The 23,681-nt window shown below is 43.4% G+C and overlaps 4 protein-coding genes across 5 annotated transcripts; all 4 read left to right on the top strand.

The window, feature by feature from the left end:
* Positions 1-580: 580 nt before the first annotated feature.
* Positions 581-9,125, top strand: LOC6565833 (calpain-D). The gene is given in 9 exon segments (XM_032738658.2): positions 581-1,191; positions 2,106-2,924; positions 3,007-4,225; positions 5,442-5,651; positions 5,653-5,707; positions 5,798-7,921; positions 7,994-8,260; positions 8,335-8,477; positions 8,545-9,125. Coding segments are annotated over 9 exon segments (5,283 nt in total). The 5' UTR covers positions 581-923; the 3' UTR covers positions 8,723-9,125.
* Positions 9,126-9,555: 430 nt separating this feature from the next.
* LOC6565834 (septin-1) lies at positions 9,556-12,860 on the top strand. Its single transcript, XM_001992509.3, has 4 exons — positions 9,556-9,626; positions 10,570-10,762; positions 10,822-11,080; positions 11,154-12,860. Exons 1-4 carry the CDS (start codon positions 9,564-9,566, stop codon positions 11,770-11,772), a joined length of 1,134 nt encoding a protein of 377 aa, XP_001992545.2. The 5' UTR covers positions 9,556-9,563; the 3' UTR covers positions 11,773-12,860.
* A 297-nt stretch (positions 12,861-13,157) lies between these two features.
* On the top strand, positions 13,158-20,038 carry LOC6565835 (translation factor waclaw, mitochondrial). 2 transcript variants are annotated; one of them, XM_001992510.2, is made up of 4 exons: positions 13,158-13,676; positions 13,750-15,171; positions 15,264-15,404; positions 19,880-20,038. In XM_001992510.2, the coding sequence occupies exons 1-3, from the start codon at positions 13,242-13,244 to the stop codon at positions 15,387-15,389; spliced, it is 1,983 nt and encodes a 660-aa protein (XP_001992546.1). In that variant the 5' UTR covers positions 13,158-13,241; the 3' UTR covers positions 15,390-15,404; positions 19,880-20,038. The 2 variants fall into 2 exon arrangements, with proteins under 2 accessions (XP_001992546.1, XP_032594532.1); XM_032738641.1 differs by lacking the exon at positions 19,880-20,038 and adding an exon at positions 15,492-16,063.
* A 273-nt stretch (positions 20,039-20,311) lies between these two features.
* LOC6565884 (AF4/FMR2 family member lilli) lies at positions 20,312-23,324 on the top strand. Its single transcript, XM_043216050.1, has 4 exons — positions 20,312-20,373; positions 20,726-21,142; positions 21,211-21,292; positions 21,750-23,324. The coding sequence occupies exons 1-4, from the start codon at positions 20,312-20,314 to the stop codon at positions 23,226-23,228; spliced, it is 2,040 nt and encodes a 679-aa protein (XP_043071985.1). The 3' UTR covers positions 23,229-23,324.
* Positions 23,325-23,681: the final 357 nt, after the last annotated feature.

Below are 23,681 nucleotides of genomic sequence, written 5' to 3' on the forward strand. Positions count from 1 at the left end.
TTTTTCCTCACATTTTTCAAATTGTGCATAATTTTTGGTATAAAATGTATAAAATAATTAAATAAATGTATATGACTGTTTCTTCATGTACAGAATTAAGAGTTGAGAGTGAGTTTAATTCCGTCAATACTCAAATCACAAATTGCTCGTAATATCAACGATGCCATACGATAGTTGCACTCGTAATCGTTAATCGTTGCATTTATTTTTACGTTATAATTAAACGGTCACACTGCACGCTGCTAGCTGCATAGCTTAGAGGTGGTCGCCATTTTAATATCAGACAGGTGCTCGCTTCAGGATTGTGTGGATATGCACATAAAATTAAGATTTATATTTTGTTTTAATGGTTCCACATCGATTAAAGGGCATCTCACTATGCTTTTGCTTACATACATATAATTATTTAAGTAATGTTGAGAGAGTGTTGAATCCTATACAGATAAATCCTATACAAGTTGAGTTGAATCCTATACAAGCTATTATCATATTCGATAGTTGTTTGTAACGATTCTCACGAGGAGCTGACTTGATAGTCTCTAGACCATCGCACATCAGTTGGTTGGTGGGCTGGCTGGCGCTAGCTTATTGTTGCTTAGGCATTTGTATCTACAACAAGGTTGGCCCACAGTTTTGTACTAAATATGTGTTGTGGTGCAACAGTTCAAAGTATTAAATTAGCGCGCGGCGTGAGACAGTTAAATGCAATTTCCAACGTCGGCTGGCTGTGAACTGCAACATACTCCTTCCAACAATCAGCAACTGGCCCCGGCCCCCTGTCTTTCTCTCTCTCCCTGCCCTCCTTCCCCCTCTCTCTCTGTCTCGTTCCATCTCTGTCACACTGTCATTACATACAGCATCGTGAATTGTGTGCGAATCGAATGTGAATTTCCTTTTGAATCAAATTCAAATTGGTCAGCAATATGGGCACAATATCATCGGTACTACAATGGTCGTGCAGCAAATGCAATACCATCAATCCGACCGAATCATTGAAATGTTATAATTGTGGCACCGTGCGCAAGGTATTCCCGAGTCCTACCGCAACATTGTACCAGCGTCAGCAGCATCAGCAACATTCGTCATCCCAGCAGCCACCGCGACACCAAAGCACTTGGATACATCACCATCAGCAGCAGCAACAACAGCAGCATCGACAACGACAGAACGAAAACCAAATGCTAGACGCAGGTGCGATGACGACGACGGCGGGGATGACGGAGTTGGCCGCTGAGTGTGATGAGGACGTCGCGACAATTGTTGATAAGCACAAAGCTGTGACCAGGTAAGCATACATGCATACATACATAGATACATGAGCATACACGCATATGCATACACTTTTATGGGTGTACATATGTGTGTGTGTGTGTGTGAGTACACAAAGATTCAGCTAACGTTTACCGTTATACAAAACAAAACGAATTGCATGTGTGCGTGTTTGTTCTTTTCTTGCGCTCGGTCTCTCCCCACAAGCACACACACACTCCGACTCTATCTATCTAACTGTGTGTAAGTGTGTGTGCGTTTCTGTTTTGTGTATTGTATACAGTGTATACACAATAACAACAACAATTGAAGCAACTGCAGCAACAACATCAAAGGCTGACCAACAAAAAAGTGTTGCTCTTTTTTTTGTTTTGTTTTTTTTTGGGTAAAATCGATTTGAAGCAAACGCGAGTTTGTTTACAGTTGTATTGATTGTTGGATTTCTATCTGTTTCACGGCTCTCTTCAAGCAAAAGTAATAGCAATAACGAAATACACAAAATATAGAAAATTATAACAGCAAATGTTAAACAAAAAAAAAAAAAGAAAAAGCAGAAAATAGTGCAAATATTAAATAGTGCATAAGTAAAGTAGGCTAAGTGCGAGAATTGAAGGATTGACCACATTGAAATAACCTTGCACTCGTCTCCTTAGCAGGGAAAACAGCGTTTTTTTCACTTCCTTTTTTTTTTGTACTTTTTTTTTATCCTATTACTGTCGGTGGTAAAAGAAGTGTTAACCGTTAGCTGTTCCGTTCCCCTTCTTTCCATTTCCGTTATGTTCGCAGAGCTGAGCACACAACAACAGCATCAACAACAACAACAACAGCAGCAACAGCAGCAGCAACAACAACAATAAACAACAAACAGGGACACGTTTACAAATCGCTGCTGCGCGGATGTTTAAAGCGTCCGCAACGCAATAGCCAAAATTTGCCAGCCAATTGTATCGATTGCGAGGAGACGCGGAAATATATAAAGAGCTCCATTGAGCTATATCGCCATTTCTCGAATCCGGCATTGAATCGTCGTTGGATTTGTCGCGCCTGCGATACGGATAACAATTCGGTGACATGGCATTGTGTCATCTGCGATACGGTTAGCTATCTGGCGCCCATATACAAGGAGACGCTATGCACGCGACGACATGAGACGGCGTCGGCCCAAACACCCATTGTTGGTTCAATACAGCCGGAGCTAAGCATCAGCATTGGCATTGGCAACAGCAGCGGCAGTGGCAGTGGCTGTGGCGCTGCCGGCAACAGCATCGATCAACCGGATAAGGATAAGCATCTAGACCGGGAGCAATATTTGCATCAATTGGCGGAGCAGCAGCAACATCAGCAGCAGCAGCAGTCGCTGCCGGAGGACCAGCACAATCAGCAACATTCCAATAGACGTCATTTGAGGGCGCGCCGTTTTTCCTACTTTCGACGCACCCAGAGCCTGAGCACATCCTTCGAGAAGAGCTCGTCCTCGGCGCTAACGCATGCGACAGCCTCATCATCATCGGGCCGCAGCTGTCACATTTGCTATGTGAACAATCTCAGCAAAGATATATTCAATCTTCCAATCGACGCCCCACTTAACAACTACCAACAACAGCAATATCAGCAGCAGCAGCAGCAGCAACAGCAGCAGCAGTTGCACAAGGGCAGTAAGTAATCAATACTCAGTGTTGCAATTACATCAAATCACAATATCGTCATGCGATCTGATTTCCTCTGGTTTATTTACAGCTCAGCTAGCACCTATCGTTGCTGTTGTTGACTCAGTTAATCGCTTGCCGCCTGTCGCCAGCGCCGCCGCCACCGTTGTCTGTAGCAATTCGCGCTTTGCCATTGCCAATGACACATTCTGTCGCCGCAAGCAGAACAACAACAATAAGAACCAAAACAATAAATTGCGCGACGGCTGTGCCAAAAAGAAATACAATTTCACAATCACAACGCTATCAAGATCGGCCAAGGCAACTGCTGCAGCGGCAATCGCCACACCAACAGCAACAGCTGCATCAGCATCTGGTGCGGCGGCAGCAACAAAACCCATGCGACAACCGCATCCCAAGCTGCGGGAGGCCAATAGCAATAGCAACAGCAGCGCTCCAAACTTGGAGAGAAACGGTGCGGGGAGTGGAAGTGGAAGTGGCAGTGGAAGCTCACAGTTTACTATACCGCGTAACGGTGTCTTTATTGCTGTTAACGATTGGTCAGAGCCAGCGACGCGCGGCAGCAGCAACAGCACTAACAGCAGCAGCAGCAGCTGCAGTGGCAACAATCGAAATCCAAACCAAAGCGCAGCCAACATGCAGCACTGTGATACAACATACAACAATAACAATAGCAGTAACAATAGCAGCAGCAGCAGCAGCAACAATATTAATCACAACAACAACAATAATAATAACTGCAGCAACAATAGTAGCGGCAGCAGCAAACTGAATCAGCAACTATATGAAAACGAATGTGTTGCAATTGCACAGCAGCAACAACTGCAACAACTACAGCAGCAGCAGCAAATCAAAACTGAACCAATGGCGCCAATATATGCTCAAGTTAATAAACAGCACAAGTTGCACAAAAAGAAACTTAGCAACGATACAGCGGCAGCGACAACAACAACAGCATTGCAGCTGGGCAACAACAACAGTCACAGCAGCAGCAATCACAGCAACAACAGCAGCTTTGATAATATCGACAACAGCATCGAGACAGCAACAGCAGCAGCAACCGCAGCAATTGAGCACACTGGCAATGAATTGAACAACATGGAACCAGAGTCCAACACAGCAGTAGCAGCAGCAGCAGTAGCAGCAACAGGAGGAGCAACAGTATCAGCAACAGCATCAACAACAACAGGACCATCAGCAGCAACAATAAGTGATTTTTATAATGCGTCTGAGCATTCCATATACGCCAAGGTGTGGAAGGGACCCCGCAAAACGACTGAATCGAAAATGTACGAAAAAGATTACGAGAAGAATAAGTGACAACCACAGCAGCAACAGCAATTGTTGCGCACTTTGTGCGACATTTGACACCAGCAGCAACAACCACATCAACCACAACAACAAATTATCAATTACGCTTTTGTGTTAATATGAATAATTTAATTTTTGTTGATTACTGTGACTCTTAGTCATACGGCCCTGCATATATATATATATATATATATGTATATATCTAGATATATTTGTAGATCTGTAGATCTCGCTGGATATATATATATATATTTACATATATGTGCAGTTTTCAATGTGCGTATATTTCATTTCGTTTGTATTGTTTCAATTGCTATGCTTCGCTAATTATATATATATATATATATGTATATGGTTATGTATATGTATATATATATATATATAGATATAGATATATATGTATATTGGCTCACTGCTGCGCTACGTCAATTGTCTTTTAATTGATAGTTAAGCGAACAGAATATTAACTCGATGCATGTGGGCTATTTGAGTGTTCCATGCTTTACTTGTGCCATTGAAACATATTTAAGCAGCTTAAGTTTAATCAATGCCTAATCTCTTTTTTAATTGCTTAAATGAAACTAATTAACTCTATTAGTATTTATCATTTAGCCAATAACTCAGTTAAACTTGAGGTTTTCATTTGTTTTTGTTTTATTTATTTATAATTTGTAGTTGCAGGTAAATTCAAATTGTGAATCTAACAACAACAACAACAACAACAATCTTTGTATTGTTAGCTTATCTATAAGCTTAATTTAAACCCTGATTAATTTGTGACATTTAGTTATAGACAAATTCATTTGTTTGAGGGTCGACATGGTCGATCTTTGGTTTTATCAGTTCATATTTTGTTATTCCAATTGCTTATCAGCTGTGACTCACAATCGGCAAGCGTATTTATTGTGCCGCAGATAACAATATTCTTCTTCTTTTCGGGGTTTTTTTTTTTACTGTTACTGTTACTGTTTCTTTTAATTTTTGCGAATGAAATGCCAATTAATAATCCGCCGCAGCTTGAACAACAGCAGCAAGCAACCAGCAACAGCCATTTTTTTTTCTTGGTTTGACCTGTTTTTTTCCTTTGTAATTTTGCGATAATTGACGAGGTTTTCATCTAAACATTTGCATTTGAGCAGTTAATGGGCCGTGTGTAAGTTTTGGCTAATCGTTTCTCATTTGGATTGTGTGCAGCACGCATGAGGGATTGCCAGGTGCGTCAGCGATCCCGGCGAACAGTAGTCGTCTCATACCGCAAGCGTCGCGCAACGACAATAAACAGCAACCGATGATGTTGCTGCACGGCAGCCGCAAGATGTGGACATGCGGCAAATGTTCCTATGCCTACAATCGCCTCTGGTCCGAATCCTGTGAGATGTGCGAGACGGTATCCAAGCAGTACAACAGTACAACAGCAGACCCAACAACAGCAGCCGCAGCCGCAGTCGCAGCCAGCAGTCGTGAGTCAAATCGAAACCAATTCATTTCCAATCGAATTCATTTCACTTTATTTATATTATTTTGCAGTTGGGGCTGCTGTCTCGCTGGAGCCGCGCAGCGATGAGCCCTGGACATGCAAGAAGTGCACGCTGGTCAACTACTCAACGGCGATGGCGTGCATTGTGTGTGGTGGCTCCAAGCTCAAGAGCATCTCCTCCATTGAGGATATGACGTTGCGCAAAGGCGAGTTCTGGACGTGTAGCCATTGCACGCTAAAGAATTCGCTGGCTGTCGGCTTGTGCAGTGCGTGCAAATCGATGCGTTTGCTGCCGGTCGACTCGGTCCGAGAGCGACCCGATGGCCAGTCATATGAGGAGCAGGATGCGGCCGCCGCACAGCCAATTGGCGAGCTAAACACACCAACGCCCACACAACAACAACAACAGCAACAACAACAACCACAACAGCAGCAGCAGCAATCGCAGCAACAGCAGCAACAACTGCAATTGCCACTAGTCGCGCATCGAATCTCGCGAAGTCCCTCGCCTCGAGCGGTTGCTTTGCCAGCTCCGCCCGCAATTGCTGCTACCAGCAGCAGTCAACAGCTGCAGCTACAACAACAACAACAGCAGCAGCAGCAGCACCACCAGCAACTACAGCAACAGCGAAGCTCTTCGGGTGCCATACCAAAACGTCACAGCACCGGCGGTTCCATAGTGCCGCGTAATATATCCATAGCCGGAATGGCGATGCCATCTTCCGCAGCCAGCTCTTCCTATAATCTACAACAGCAGCAGCATCAGCCGCTTTCGATGTCGGTCAAGAAATGGCAATGCCCGGCTTGCACATATGAGAACTGTGCCGCCTCCGTTGTCTGTGACATTTGTTCCAGTCCGCGTGGCTTGGTCAATGCGGTGCTAACGGATGCACTGGCACGCAAATCGATGCGCGTCACATCGCTGACAGAGATACGGCAGGAGAGCAAACTAATGGAGAATCTAAGGCAGCTGGAGGAGACGGAAGCGTTGACCAAATGGCAGAATATCATACAATATTGCCGGGATAACAGTGAGCTCTTCGTCGACGATTCATTTCCGCCGGCACCGAAGAGCCTCTACTATAATCCAGCTAGCAGCGTTACCGATGGCGGCAATCCCGTTGTTCAGTGGCGTCGCCCCCACGAGATTAATTGCGACGGTGGCGCATATCCGCCATGGGCTGTCTTTCGTACACCGCTGCCATCGGATATCTGTCAGGGTGTGCTCGGTAATTGTTGGCTACTCAGCGCATTGGCCGTGCTCGCTGAGCGCGAAGATCTGGTCAAGGAGGTGTTGGTAACGAAAGAGATATGCGCCCAGGGTGCCTACCAGGTGCGCCTCTGCAAGGATGGCAAATGGACAACGGTGCTTGTCGATGATCTGTTGCCGTGCGACAAGCGCGGCCATTTGGTCTATTCGCAGGCGAAACGCAAACAGCTTTGGGTGCCACTCATCGAGAAGGCTGTGGCCAAAATCCATGGTTGCTATGAGGCGCTCGTCTCTGGTCGCGCCATTGAGGGACTCGCAACGCTAACGGGTGCGCCCTGTGAGAGCATACCGTTGCAAGCCAGCTCACTGCCCATGCCCAGCGAGGATGAGCTCGATAAGGATCTGATTTGGGCGCAGCTGTTGAGCTCACGCTGTGTACGCTTCCTAATGGGCGCCAGCTGTGGCGGCGGCAACATGAAGGTCGACGAGGAGGAGTATCAGCATAAAGGTCTGCGTCCCCGTCATGCCTACTCGGTGCTGGATGTCAAGGATATACAGGGACATCGATTGCTCAAGCTACGCAATCCGTGGGGTCATTATTCGTGGCGTGGCGACTGGTCGGATGATTCGTCGCTGTGGACAGATGATTTGCGGGATAACCTAATGCCGCACGGCGCCTCCGAGGGCGTCTTCTGGATCTCATTCGAGGATGTGCTCAACTATTTCGATTGCATTGACATATGTAAGGTGCGCTCCGGCTGGAACGAAGTGCGTCTACAGGGCACACTCCAGCCACTATGCTCCATCTCGTGCGTATTGCTCACCGTATTGGAGCCGACGGAGGCAGAGTTCACGCTCTTCCAGGAGGGTCAACGCAACTCGGAAAAGTCGCAACGCTCTCAGCTCGATCTGTGCGTTGTGATTTTTCGCACCCGCTCACCGGCCGCCCCAGAAATTGGACGCCTTGTTGAGCACAGCAAACGACAGGTAAGAAACACACACACACACACACAGGTCTTCCTAATGCCTAATCTGGTTTGTTACATTTTGGGTTACCAGGTGCGTGGCTTTGTTGGCTGCCACAAAATGCTGGAGCGTGACATCTATTTGCTGGTCTGTCTGGCCTTCAATCATTGGCACACGGGCATCGAGGATCCGCATCAGTATCCCCAGTGCATTCTGGCCATACACAGCTCCAAGCGGCTGCTTGTCGAGCAAATAACGCCCTCGCCCCATCTGCTGGCCGATGCCATCATCAGTCTAACGCTCACCAAAGGACAGCGCCACGAGGGACGCGAGGGCATGACTGCCTACTATTTGACCAAGGTGGGTACATTCTCGCCTCCAATCCAATCTCTCGCCTCGGCAACTCTCTATCCGGTTTTTTTTTTTTTTTTTAGGGATGGGCTGGCCTGGTGGTCATGGTGGAGAATCGCCATGAGAACAAGTGGATACATGTAAAGTGCGATTGCCAGGAGAGCTACAATGTGGTATCCACGCGTGGTGAGCTCAAAACGGTCGATTCTGTGCCGCCACTGCAGAGGTGAGCAGAAAGCTAACAATCAAATCTAGACCCGCTAAAAAAAACTAATCCCAAATCATTTTCGTAGGCAGGTGATCATTGTGCTCACCCAGCTGGAGGGCAGCGGCGGTTTCAGTATCGCCCATCGGCTGACGCATCGTTTGGCCAACTCACGTGGCCTCCACGATTGGGGGCCGCCGGGCGCCACCCATTGTCCACCTATCGAGAATGTGCATGGGCTGCATGCGCCGCGTCTGATAACATAATTGATCGAAAAGTGCATCGTCGCTGAGGAGGAGGAGGAGGATGGGGCATTAGTTCAAAACCAAAAAAATAATATATATATATATATTTATTTATCTATGAGTATTCTTTTCGCCTTTAGCCATTAAGTTTATATTTTGTAATTTTTTATAGGTTTTTGCTGTTCAACTGCATAGTTCACGTGCACGTTTATTTTGATTTTTTTTATTTAAAATTTTTTTGTAATAATTGCATATTCTAGTCGATGGTTTGGTCAGCATTATATGCATAAATACAAACTGTATACTATGAAATAGTTAACGATGCAGTATTGAGAAGAAGAAAACAAAAACAAAACAATTGTGAATTATATATATACATACATACAGACATACATACATAGTTAAACAACGGCCTGATCCTGAACCTATCAAGTGTTTTCATTTCATCGATGTATGTATTTATTGTAGTGAATTTAAGTGCATGTGCGTCACGATCCATAATACATACATAAAAATATCTTATTGTTTTACAAATAAAATACTACCAGTTATAAAAGACAAAGCAAAGCAATTATCTTACAAAATTCGTTGCTCCATTCTTGGTGCATCATTCCAACACAAATAGAATTTGATTTGAATTCAAATGCTCATTTGAAATATTAACGTATTTCACATTTTTACTGCGGCCAACGTTGCCACTACGTTGGAGTTGCCACATGCAAGTATAGAGCTGCCAAGTCGGCCAAATAATGGCCGTAAGCCCAATCGGTGCTTGCGAAACATTTTGGTAATTTCATCATATACAATATCTGGTCACACTGTGCGCTGTTTAGTGTGTGTTGATTCTAGTTCATTTCAGTTCATGAGCAACATATTTTGTTCGTCATTTAATTTTTGTTTTTTTAAAATGGCTGATACAAAGGGCGTAAGTAATTCGTATATTTATTTAACAAATTTTATACATAACTGAATGTGCTAGCGTGTGTGTATGTGTGTGTATCGAACATATTGTAAACGCTACTGTTAAACAGGGCGCGGCTTCCATCCGCGCTTCAATTCCGACGATGGCGTTCTTGTTTTTGTATATGTGTGTGTTTTTTGCGGCTTATCATGCAAATTCTTATTCCCAATGCCAATGCATATGCACGCACACACACACACTCACACACAGACAGTAGCTTATGCACTTAAATGCATTCATACTTTTGTCAACACTGCAACACTAACACTAGCTCCGCATTCAAGAATGAGTTCAAATCAAAAAGTGCATGAATCACTAAAGCCGGCAAACAACAAAAAAAAAAAAGGAAGGCGTCGGCGTCATGTTTTTAGTTGCTTCCTTTGTTGCGGCCTGTGACCTACAAATATACATAATATATAAGCATGTGTACTTACACACACGCGCGCACACACACACACTGGTGTCATTGGCTTTAAGTACTCGATATATGTGCATGTGTGCATATGAATGTATACAGTTATATTAATGTTTTCATGTACTTATGTGCACATGTGTGTGCCAGGGTGTGTGTGTGTTGGTTTTTAGATATGCAAGAGAAACTCGCGCGTGTCTGGCATTTAAAATGATCGCCGCCACTTTCTTTAAGCCAGACTTAGACTTAGGCACTCTGCGCACCCCCGCAGACATTGTTCACCATGGCATGCATTTCATTTACTGTTACTGTTGTTATTTTGCTCGCAAAATGAGAGTAAAAAATACTGCAGCAATTTTAAAAATTTAAGCGCTGGTTGATGATTCAGAAAAAAAAAAATCGTTTGCCAACCCCTTCTGCTTATCAATAAATATTTCAATTGATTTTAATTATTTGTGTCTGCTGTTTTTTCATCATCGACTTCTGGTTTTCCAGTTTTCCAGCATTGAGACACCCGGTTATGTGGGCTTTGCCAATTTGCCGAACCAAGTGCATCGCAAGTCAGTGAAGAAGGGCTTCGAATTTACGCTAATGGTTGTCGGCGAGTCGGGTTTGGGCAAATCGACGCTGGTGAACAGTTTATTCTTAACCGATCTATATCCGGAACGCATTATACCCGATGCCATAGGTATGTATATTTTGGTTGAAAATAGTTGAAATCTATATTTATATTTTGTGTATTTGCAGAGAAACAAAAACAAACGGTTAAACTGGAGGCATCCACCGTGGAGATTGAGGAACGTGGCGTCAAACTGCGTCTAACTGTTGTCGATACGCCCGGCTTTGGCGATGCCATCGATAATTCGAATAGCTTTAGCGCCATACTGGAGTACATTGATGAGCAATATGAGCGCTTTCTGCAGGACGAGAGCGGATTGAATCGTCGCAATATCGTTGACAATCGCATACATTGTTGCTTCTATTTTATATCGCCCTTTGGGCATGGGTAAATATAAATATATATTAAAATTCATTCAACTTAATCTCAGCTTAATTAACCAAAATTATCACAATTATAGACTAAAGCCCCTGGATGTGGAGTTCATGAAGAAGCTGCATTCAAAAGTGAATATTGTACCCGTCATTGCCAAGGCTGATTGTTTGACGAAAAAGGAAATATTGCGTCTGAAATGTCGCATTATGCAGGAGATCGAGAGCCATGGCATTAAAATTTATCCACTGCCAGACTGTGATTCAGATGAGGACGAAGACTACAAGGAGCAAGTGAAGCAACTGAAGGAAGCAGTGCCTTTTGCCGTTTGCGGCGCCAACACCCTGCTCGAAGTTAAAGGTAAAAAAGTGCGCGGCCGCCTTTATCCATGGGGCGTCGTTGAGGTTGAGAATCCCGACCATTGTGACTTTATCAAGCTGCGCACCATGCTGATCACCCATATGCAAGACCTGCAGGAGGTCACACAGGAGGTGCACTATGAGAACTATCGATCGGATCGCCTTGCCAAGGGCATCAAGGGCAAGGATAATGGCATTAAATCAGATCGTGATAATATGCCCACACAGGCGGGCGTGAATAGTGTCTTCTCCGAAAAGGATCGCATTCTGCAGGAGAAGGAGGCGGAGCTGCGACGCATGCAGGAGATGCTCGCTCAAATGCAGGCGCGCATGCAGGCTCAAAAGTGAGAGAACGATGCGAAGACACATACACAGAGAGAAAGAGAGAGAGAGAGCAGCACACATTTGTGCAATTTACATATATAGATATATATATATATATTTATATACAAATCTTAATATATACATATATTTTTTGTACGCAGTTTTTAAGTTGCAGCGCTTGCATTTTCACGATGAGCGCTATCTATTTGTTTGTTTTTATTTTACATTCTAAACACATATATATGTGCATATATAACCTATATATATATATATACATATATATATATATATGTTGATCAAAAGTGATTTTTATACATAAATGCAATTGCCAAAAAAAAAAAACAATATGCATCCAAGTCAAGATCGAAAATCAAATCTCGAAGCATCTGAGAAACACAGATACACACACACACACACATCTCTCATAGACACACACACTGATACACACACTCTCATACACAAACTTCATATCACTCCTATATATAAAAAGAAAATGAATGAACATTAATAACGAACTGTATTCCTATTATGTATTTAGACATGACGTCTTCGATATTAACAATTGAATTATGTGTAATTTTTATTGTATTTGTACATGTGCCGCTCTTAAGTTAAGTAAGCAACAAACCAATTTTGCCGATGTTAAAACATTTGATCTGTTTATTAGTCTCGAACAAAGAAAAGAAAATACTATGAATCGCCTCCATTTCTGTTATATTAAGTCATTTAATTATGATTTAGAAGGTGCGTAAACGCCTAAAATTGTTTATCAATAACTAAAACTAAGAAATTAAGTTGAGCGTTAAACTATGGCATCTAATTTTATACACATATATATATGTATTTATATTTATATATATATATATATATATGTAGGTGCGTTTTTGTATTTTAATTGTGTATTATCTATCCGTGCGAATACTTGAAGTGCTCCAGCAATTTTTGCATTCACTTACATGTAATCTCCTCAGTTTGCAATCGCTTAATATAAAAAAAGAAACAAAACTCATGCTAAATCACACGCATTTAATGTTAAATGAATCCTTATTGCTCTGTATATGAACAATTTAATCCTTTACATATTCCTCTATAAATATATACATTTATATATATATGATTATTTGTACAATTTCTTAAGTATTTTGGGAGTGGTTTTCAGAAAACAATCAAATTGTTATCATTTTGATTTGCAGCTGAATATTCTGTTGATAAATATCAAGTACAGAACTCTTTTTAGTTGTTGATCATAACACAACAAGATTTGAATTATTTATTTTTTCTTTTAAACTTTATGTTTGTAACGGCTAACAGAGTTGCCATACGTCCAAATTGAACAGTAGAATGATAATGGTGCTCATGTGGATATATTAAAGCGAGTTGGCAGTTCCGTCACTCAGCTCACATGTTGTGCGGTAACATTCTCAATGTGCCGGCTGATTTCCATTTGATGTAGAGGAAAAAAGAAATGAAATGAATATTGAAAATCGAACAAAATGTACAAAACAATTCGCTGGACATTAAAGCAGACAACTGGCCAGTGGACATGGAAGCGCACATCGGCATATCGTACGATCTGCACGACCTTGGTCAGGTCGGAGGAAGTGCAGAAGTCCGAATCGGATTTGGATTTGTCGCCGGATGCTCTGCGGCGGCAATTTGCCCAGATGCCGGTGCATCGTATACGAAACTTTAGCATCATTGCCCATGTGGATCATGGCAAGAGCACGCTGGCGGATCGTGTGCTGGAGCTGACTGGTGCCATTTCGCGCAACGCTGGCCAGCATCAGGTGCTCGACAGCCTGCAGGTGGAGCGGGAGCGCGGCATAACGGTTAAAGCGCAGACAGCATCCATATTGTACAACTACAAGAACGAATTGTATCTGCTCAATTTGATTGATACGCCCGGACACGTGGATTTCTCAAATGAGGTGCGTATTTCAGCTCAAATTTTGAAATTGGAAAGTTTAAAGTTGTTGTTACTTGATCGTCCTAATTGTGCAGGTTTCCCGCTCGCTGGCCGCCTGTGATGGCGTCATTCTGCTCGTCGACGCTTGCCATGGCGTGCAGGCGCAGACCGTGGCCAACTATCATCTGGCCAAGCAGCGTCAACTGGCCGTGGTGCCGGTGCTCAATAAGATTGACATCAAGCACGCCAATCCCGATCAGGTGACCAAGGATATGCAGCTGCTCTTTGGCATTGAGCCAGCGACGGTGCTGCGCGTCTCAGCCAAACTGGGCACGGGCGTTGAACGGGTGCTGGAGCGTGTCATTGAGGTGATACCGCCGCCCAGTGTGGAGCGGGAGAGCGGATTTCGTGCGCTTATCTTTGACAGTTGGTTTGACAAATATCGCGGCGCTCTCAATCTGATTTATGTGCTGAACGGACAATTGGACGTCGGTCAGGACATTCAATCGCTGGCCACAAAGAAAGTGTATCCGGTGAAGAGTCTATCCGTATTGCGTCCAGCGGAGTGTGGGGTGCAGAGCCTGTTGGCCGGTCAGGTGGGTCTCGTTGCGTGCAACATGCGCAACAGCAAAGAGTCCATCATTGGCGACACTATCCATCTAAAGCATCAGTCGGCCACAGCGGCCGGCACCTTTCGGCCACAGCCGCCCATCGTCTTTGCCGGTATCTTTCCGGTCGATCAGTCCAAGCATGTCGCCCTGCGCAGTGCCATCGACAAAATGGTTCTCAACGATTCGGCGGTGACAGTCAATGTGGACTCGAGTCCAGCCTTGGGCCAGGGCTGGCGTCTCGGTTTCCTTGGCCTGCTGCATATGGAGGTGTTCTGCCAGCGACTCGAGCAGGAGCACGGTGCCGAGCCCATCATCACCGCACCGTCGGTCACCTATCGTGTTGTGTTGCGCAATCCGAAGCTGATCAAACAGCATGGCAAGGACACTCTCGAAATATCGAATGCCGCCCTGCTGCCGGAACCCAGCAGCATTCTCGAGTACTACGAACCACTGGTGCTGGGCACTATCATAACGCCCACCGAGTACGTTGGCCAGATAATTGGACTGTGCGTCGAACGTCGCGGATTGCAGCAGAGTGCGGTGAATATCGATGAGACGCGCATCCTAATGAAATATGTCCTGCCTCTAAGTGAGATCATTTTGGATTTTCATGATCGCCTGAAATCGCTTAGCTCGGGCTATGCCAGTTTCAGTTATGAGGATCATGGTTATCATAGCACAAATCTTGTCCGTTTGGACATTCAGCTCAATGGGCGGCCCATCGAGGAGCTGTGCCGGATTGTGCACGCGTCCAAGGCCACAGCTGTGGCACGTCAGATGGTGCACAAGCTCAAGGATCTCATACCCAAACAGATGGTGCAGATTGCCATACAGGCATGCGTTGGCAGCAAGGTGCTCGCTCGCGAAACCATCAAAGCCTATCGCAAGGATGTAACGGCCAAGCTGGTAACTGATAACCGAATAGATCCGTTTAAATCCTTGATAAGCCTGTCGCTAATTCTGTGTCTCTCTCTCTCTCTTTCTCTATATCTTTGTAGTATGGCGGCGATGTGACGCGACGCATGAAGCTGCTGAAACAGCAATCGGAGGGCAAGAAGAAGATGCGCATGTTTGCCAACATTCGCGTGCCGCACGAGACCTTCATCAATGTGCTCAAGCGCTAACTACGCCCAATTGGGGTGAGTGGTGGGATTGGATGCTGCCCGCGCCATCTTATTGATATTATTATTATTTCCATTTCTTGTTTTCTGTTTGATTTGATATAGAAGAACAAACATAGAGGAATAATTCACGCTTATCGCGTCTATAACAATATTTGCCTAACGGCAAACTTGCCTCGGCTCTCGGTCGATAACACTGGCCATAAGAATGCCCCCTTATCATTGCTGTGTGCTCTCTTGTCTGGAAATAGAAAATAATCAAATAGAAAATACAAATACAAATATATATATATATATATATATGTGTGTGTGTGTGTGTGTGTGTACATATCGGTTTTTAATGCGTGGAGCAAGTGTGCGGTGTCAGCTGCCCCACAGCTGTAAATGCTGCACAGTGCACCACATAGTGTATTAACACAGATACCATTTGCTGTAATCTATCTAGATATGTGCTACAAAACAATTGAAAAATTAAATTTTTTTTTTGATTTGAGAGAGAGAAAATCCATTTAAAAAGTGAAGAAATTGTGAAAAACTATTGCACGACTTATATTTAGTTTAGTATCGGTCTGCATGCCATTTTCAAAAGATCTTTAAATGTACCATTTTCTTACATTTATGAAAAATGATTTCAAATTATTGCCATAATAAAAGATTTTTTTTTTGGTATATATAAATGGTGGAAATCATTACTTGCACACTGTACTTAGTGCAGTTCATTAACATTAGCGTTATTTACGAGTCTCATGTTCTTGCTTAAAATATGATTGCTGTTGTCGTTGTTGTCTTAAAGCACTTTCAACAACAACAATGACGACAATGACAAAAATCGAATTTCCCTGACCCTGAATAATGCTGGGCACTAATACGCGCGCACACTCGCACTCACACACACACATACTCATATTTATATATATATATATATGTTGACTGCATAACGGTATCCTCCCGTTGTCTGCTCGCTCCACAAACAAAAACCTGCACACACATACACACATAGACACATTAAATTAGTATATGTTTAGTATGCGAGATAGCAAGTTTGAATGCTTGTGCCTTGCTCCCGGCTACTTTTGTTTGCGAGAGCGCAACAATCTAGCGAAGATAGGCAGACGGCCAGAGAGCGAGAGAGACAGAGAGCGCGCGAGAGAGAAAGTTAGAGCGAATCGAATGGCAAAGAATACAACAATTGAACTCAACTGATTGGTGGGTGGGTGGTCGGTGTTGGGGACGTTGCGGCGTGCGCCTCTATTGCTATGCCTGTGGTTGTATATGTGTATGTGACCTTGAAAAACAATAACATTGTTATTTTTGTGGTTGCTGCTCTGTTTTGGTATAGGCAATGCTGGGCAAATGCAAACGCAAATGCAAACGCAAATGCAAATGCAAAACTGCTCAAAATGTTATGCAATATGAGAAAGCCTCCAATTTGCCAAAAAAAAAAAAAAATGGATGTAAAGTAAAGAAAGAACAAAAGCTAATCAGTAATTGCAATATATATATATGTGTATACATATATATAAATATATGTATATGTTAATAATTCGTTGCAGTCAGTTCGCAGTTCACAATTCTTTTTCATGGAAATCATTCATATTTCCTTCCTGCCTTCCAATTTGCGTATGCCGTATGAAAATCAGCTGCACTCACAGTTTCAATCAACAACAACAACAACACGAATAAGAGGAATAAGAAGAATAAGAATAAGCAGCTACAGCCAGTTAAACAGCTGAGTCTGAGCCCCACACGCAAGTGCAAGAGAGTCCCCATACAGACACACATACTCACTGACAACAAAACGGAAAAACTAGCTCTCTCTCTCTCTCACATTCACTTACTATGTGCTTGTGCGATGTATGTGAGCAGCACGAACATAAAGAAAAAGCAAAAACAATTTTCGTTATTTTGTTGTTGTTGTCGCTGCTGCTGCTGCGCCGCTCAATTGAACGAAACAGAAGCGACGACGACTGCCGACTTGTCGACTGTCGTCTCGCCTAGCGCCCGTTCCGTTTCTCTATTGCCGACGCCGCCGTTGCCGTTGCCTCTGTCCGCAGCACAACACAAAAAACAGTCAGTTTTCATTCTCATTTGACATCATCAACATTGAAATTTAATTAAAACAAGAGCAGTTCGAGTTCGATTGCGATTCCAATTCTCCGATTTATTGTTGCTGAAATTCAAAGTAAATTATTTCATTGATCAAATTTCAAATGGTGCTTAATTTATGTACATTTGCGTTGTTTTAATTTTCATTTATCAAACACCTTAAATGACTTTTCGTTGTTGTTGTTTTTTTCTTCCGATTTTCTTTGCCCGTTTTTTTTTTTTTTTTTTTTTTTTGCAAAAAAATCACCGCGAACAAAACAACAAACGTCATCAGCTGTTCTGTGCTTGTGGTTAGTTGGTGTGTATGTGTGTACATATCTGTGTGTGTCTACGTCGAAATGCATATGTATATGTGCATTAATGCGTGTGTGTATGTGTGAATGCAAATACTTATGCATTTTATTGTATATATTTTATATATATTTGCAAAAATACAGACATACCTGTATTAAATTGAGAGCGCTGTGGAACATTACAAATAAATAAATGTATAGCAGAAGCAAACAATTGTTGCACTCAGAAGAAATACCTACCCCCTCCCCCACGACCGTGTCTGCCGCCCCCCGATATTTAGCTAAACGTAACATAACCTAGAAGCGTATTTAGAACGAGAACTTATTTGAAGGTTACGGCACGGCGCCACGAAACACTCCTTCCTTCCCCACCCCACCGCTTTCGCTTTTCTCTTTTCCCTGCCCGTTAACAATCTTCGCGTCTCATCAATGGTAGCCTCGACACCGCTAACTTTGGCCTTGACCGTGTACTGTTAGAGCGAAACAACAGCTGACAGCTGTGACTGCGACTGCACTTTTGACGCTGCAAATGCGTCAAGTGGCAACGCTGTCGATTGTTGGAGATGAACACCGAGTTATAACACAAATACTATATGCTATCCGCTGCCCATTACCCAGCCAAACAACAGTGGTGCTTGAGCGCAGTTCGCCGCGCACACAATCACAATCAAGTTCAAAGTAATCGCAACGAAAACAAAAAAGGAAAAAAAACGGCATCAGCATCGGCATCTCCCGCACATACAAACACACACATGCACACCAGCAACTGCGCGCATTCGCACTCTCGCTCTCACACGCAGACACACACATACGTATATATATACACATTTGTATATATATGTAAACGTCCACACAGCTGTACACGTAGCAATGTTCACAGTAGTTTTTTTTGTTGTTATATGAAATCCAACGGTAGACAGGCAGTCACAATAAAAGTCAGCAAATTGTGCAATAATCGCAGAATTAGAGAGAAAAGTGAGCGAGAAACATAACAAAAAAGTGCAAATAATGCTAATAATCAATTACACATGTTTAGTTAACAAGGCACCCCAGCCAGTGACTTATTAAGACTTAACAGTTATTTACAAAATAATTGGCTAGCTGGCAGCGGCACAGTGTTTGTCAATTTGACAGTGTTGAAAAGTATTCCATGCAATTGGAAACTTTGCTTTCGCGCTGCGCAGTTGCCTTTGCTGTTTTCCCCCGTTGTTGTGTTTCATTGTGCGTTCATTTTTCTATGTATGTATGCGAGTGTGTGTATAAAATATTTATGCAAATATGTACATACGTATGTACGTACATACATACATATATATATGATTATACATACAGCTTATGTATTCGCTGACGTTTCGACTGTTTGTCCGTGTGCCAGTTAAATACATACATTCATATATTTTTCACTTTGTTCATACATCCATACGTGCATACTTCAATACATTTGTACATGTGTGTACATACGTGTATATGTATGTGTGCATATATTTTGTTTAAAGTTTGCAATGAAAGAGAGAGTGAGAGTTAATTATTATTATATCAATATTGGGTGCTTGTTGACAGTTCTTGTTATTGTTTTTTATTGTTTTCGTTTGGTCGATTCAACAATTCTTATAATATATAGTGAACATTATTTTTTTTAGCATGTTAGTGTGTATTTTTGTGTTTTATTTTTGTTTTGCGACTAACGGGCGCGTCAGTGCCAATGGCAAAAACACACACACACACACAGCTGTGCATATTCACGTCAAACGTCACACAGCTGATATGTGCTGTTGTTAGTGGTTGGCGCACACGCATACATACAAACACACTCACACGCTTGCGAATATCATCGATACTCTCCCTCTCTCTCTCTCTGTCTCTCGCTTGCCACCCACTCTCGGTGCTTTATTTTGTAAACAACTGAGCAGCGCGCGCAGTGCTGCCAGATGTTTAACAATTTTAAGCTACAATGGCAGCCCTGGTTATATTCGCTCACACGTATACACAATCCCTCACACACACACACACACTTACACACACTGTGATAATATATGCATTTGTGAAATTCCTATTTCATTTGATTGCTTCATTTTTTTTTCTTCTTTTGTGCAGGTCGCGCAGCAAGTCCACAAAAATCCATGCCACTAAGGAGGACACTAGACGCGTGCGTTGACCACAAATATGATCAACAGTTTTAGTGTTGCCAGCTCGCATACAGCTGCAGGTGCTGCTGGTGGTGTTGCAGGTGCTGCTGCAGGAACAGGTGCTGCTGCTGCGATTACCCTGCATTTTAATTACAACAACAGCAGCAACAATAGCAAGAACAACAATAACAACAACAGCAGCAACAATAGCAAGAACAACAATAACAACAACAGTGGCCTTAAATTTCTGCCCGCACCCATGGCAACAGTAACAGCAACAAATGAGCACAAAAGCCACAATACAATATCAACAACAACCACAACAGCTACAACAACAACAACCACAACGGCAAAAATGTTTAAAATAACACAAAGCGAAGTTGAGGCAAAGCATTTCTTAATGACTTATCCACAACAAGAACAGCAGCAACAGCAACAGAAAAAGGCTGGAGGCGCATTCAAGTGGATGTGGCCGGGAAAAGTAAATACCTCAGCAAGCACCAAAGAGCCGCAGCTTATACAAGTCAACATTCAGTCCATCAACAACAACAACAACAACAACAGCAGCAGCAACAACAACAACAACAACAATAGCAACAGCAATAAATCGAAGCAACAGTTGCAAATTAACAACGACAGTAATACCTAAAAGTGCCTTTATTGAAGTATTGACAATGCCACAGCAACAACAACAGCAGCAGCAACAAAGAACTGAGGACCAAGAAAATGCCTTTCGCCAGATCGAAGATGTGCACAATTATGCAAAGCTGCAGCATCATCAACATCATCACCAGCAACATCAGCATCCACACAGCAGCAGCAGCGATGAATTGTTCGAGGAGGAAGATGATGATGATGACGACGACGATGATGATGACGAGGAAGATGAACTGCAGCGCAAGCAACAGCAGCAGCAGCAGCAGCAACAACAGCAGCAGCAGCTGAAAAATAGCGTTAAAATTAATGTGCCTAATATTGTAAATAATGATGACAATGATTCCGAGGAACATGTAGAAGTGGATGTTGTTACTGTGACACCAATAACCCCGCAGCACCAACAACAGTTGCAACAGCAACAACAGCAGCAGCAACAACTGGTGTCAGCAGCAACAGTTGTCGATCAGGGTATGCGACCGGAGCACCATGCACGCCGTCCCATGAACGCATTTCTCATATTCTGCAAGAGGCATCGTGCCATTGTCAAGGAGCGCTACAAGTCCCTGGAGAACCGGTGAGTGCAATCACTCCAAATGAAATGAGATTTAATTTTTCAATTTTAAATTTTGTATAATTTGGCAGATCTATTACGAAAATACTCGGGGATTGGTGGGCCGCACTGGATGAACAGGAAAAGCAATGCTTCACCGATCTGGCACAGCAGGTAAGCGGGGAGCCTGATAAATGCGAAATAGACGGCATATTGAGCACTTATTCCAATTGATTTCCATTCAATTAAAATTCTAATAAGACCAACATAAAATAAAATAAGCAGTCTGACAACTTGCTTGAAATTCAAATTGTGGACGCAAAGGTTAAACATAAAGTGAGAAAAAATAAAATAAACTTTTGGCAGCCTTTGTGGATACAAAATTTCCATCTCTTACAGAAGATATGTGCAAATAACGACAACGAAAATATACAGCTAATAATTTTTGAAGCGAATTTGCTTTTTTGCTTGTGTACATCAGCGAGGGTTGCCACATCGCTGCTGTCAATGATCTGGCAACACTTGAATGTTTAAATTCAAATTGTGCGCTAGCTCGTAGTAATTTCTCTCTCTTATCTATTTCTGTCGTGTCTATTTCTTATATTTCTTATATTTTTTTTTTTTGCCACAGAACAAGGATGCTTTTTTCAATGCCAATCCCAATTTTAAATGGTACAAACTGCCAGCACCGCCGCTGCGCACGCTAGCCACGCGTCCCAGCAATGCTGTCGCCGCACATCCCAACGAGGAGCACCAACAACAACAGCAGCAGCAACAACAACAACAACAGTTGCAGCCTCAGCAGCAGCAGCATCTCCACTGGGAGCCCAATGAGGTGGCGCATCTGCTGCGTCGCAATTACTTTAAATTTGCGGATGAGACGCAAATGGGTGAATTGAGTGCGCTCCTCAGCGCCAAAGCGGTCAATGTGCGTGACAAGGAATATGCTCTGCAGCAGGCGCTAAGCGAGACAACACAATTTCTAAGCGCCCACATGCCCAACAACAACAACAATAACAGCAACAAAATCAAGCGTGGACTGCAGCCAGCCGTGGACAGTGCAAGCAATTCAAGTGAGGAGGAGGAACGTGGCACGCCCAGCAAGAAGCTAAAATCGACGCGCAGCTGCAAGGGCAAAATATATCAGGAGCTAATCAATTCGGGCCAATTGGCGGCCATTGCCAAGAAGAGTAAATGCCGTTCAAATAGTGGTAGCAGCAGCAGCTGCACAACCGATGCAACCAACAGCAGCACGCCACCTGTTTCACCCATTGCAGCAGTGGCTGCAACTGCAGGAGCAGCAGCTGCAGCAGCTGGCATTGCAGATTGCCAGCTGGAGCTGGAGCTGGTGGATGCGTCGGCGACGGCGCCTGCGACAAGTGCCACGAGCGCGAGGCGCAGCAATTGCGATGAATTTGATTTGGAAGAGAAAATCAAGGAGCTGCCGGCGCTCAGCTTGGATGCATATTTGCAGCGCAAGCGCAGCACCAAAAAGAAGAAGAAATTCAGCAGCAGCAAGAAACAGCGCAACTCCAATTCCAACAGCAGCAGCAGCGGCACAACAACAACAACAGCAGCAGCAGCAGTTGGAGTAGGAACAGAAACAGGAGCATGCACACCAGGAGCCGGTCTCGTCAAGAAAGCTGCAACAAAAAGCGAATCGGAAAAATTGCATGCAGCTGCTGCGGCTGCGGCTGCTGCAGTGGGCAGCCAGAAGCGAAAGGCGCGCAAGGAGAGCATCACGCGCCGTGACGTCAGCGCCATCGAGCAGGAGGTGGCCTCCATTCTGCCGCTGACCATCAATGGCTGTTACTACTTTAATCATCAGACCCAGTCGCCGGCACAGTTGCAGTCGCCACGCGCACACCCAGCAACAGCAGCAGCAGCAACAACAGCAGCAACAACAGGAGCAGCAACAGGAGCAGCAGCAGCCACGCTGGTAAAGCAGGCCTCCTCCTCCTCCTCCTCGCCGCTGTCAACGGCATCGTCAGCGTCATCGTTGACGCTGTCCGCGTACGAGCAGCCCGCATATGATGCGACCTCTACCTCAGATCTACTCATTCTGGCCGAAGTGGCCGCCAATCGCACCGAGCTCTCCAAGTCCAACTAGGAGCAGCAACGCCCACTTGTTAGTTGTTAACCGCAGCGCGCATCAAATTGACAAAAAAAAAAAACAAATCAAACAAAAAAAAAGCATTTTGTTGCGACTGTACTTATACATATATAAATTTACACATACATATGCATATACATGTAAACACACACACACACATATGTATATATATATATTATACATATATATATTTATATATATATATATTATACATATATTGTAATTGTTATTGTTTTACTTCCTTTAATGAAGATGTTAATGATGATGATCATGATGATGATACAGTGATCGCTCGATAGTTAGAATTATATAATGAATTTGTTTATGAAAGCACTCAAAAATTGATTGTCCTTTGATATGCGTACAACCTAAAACTTTCCCTATTCTCGCAATTTATGCTTACACTGTGAATTACCACTAATTAATAATAAATTGTGTGAAAAGCAAGAG

The sequence above is a fragment of the Drosophila grimshawi genome, unplaced genomic scaffold (assembly GCF_018153295.1).
Source record: "Drosophila grimshawi isolate 15287-2541.00 unplaced genomic scaffold, ASM1815329v1 contig_848, whole genome shotgun sequence".
In the NCBI taxonomy this organism is placed as follows: domain Eukaryota; kingdom Metazoa; phylum Arthropoda; class Insecta; order Diptera; family Drosophilidae; genus Drosophila; species Drosophila grimshawi.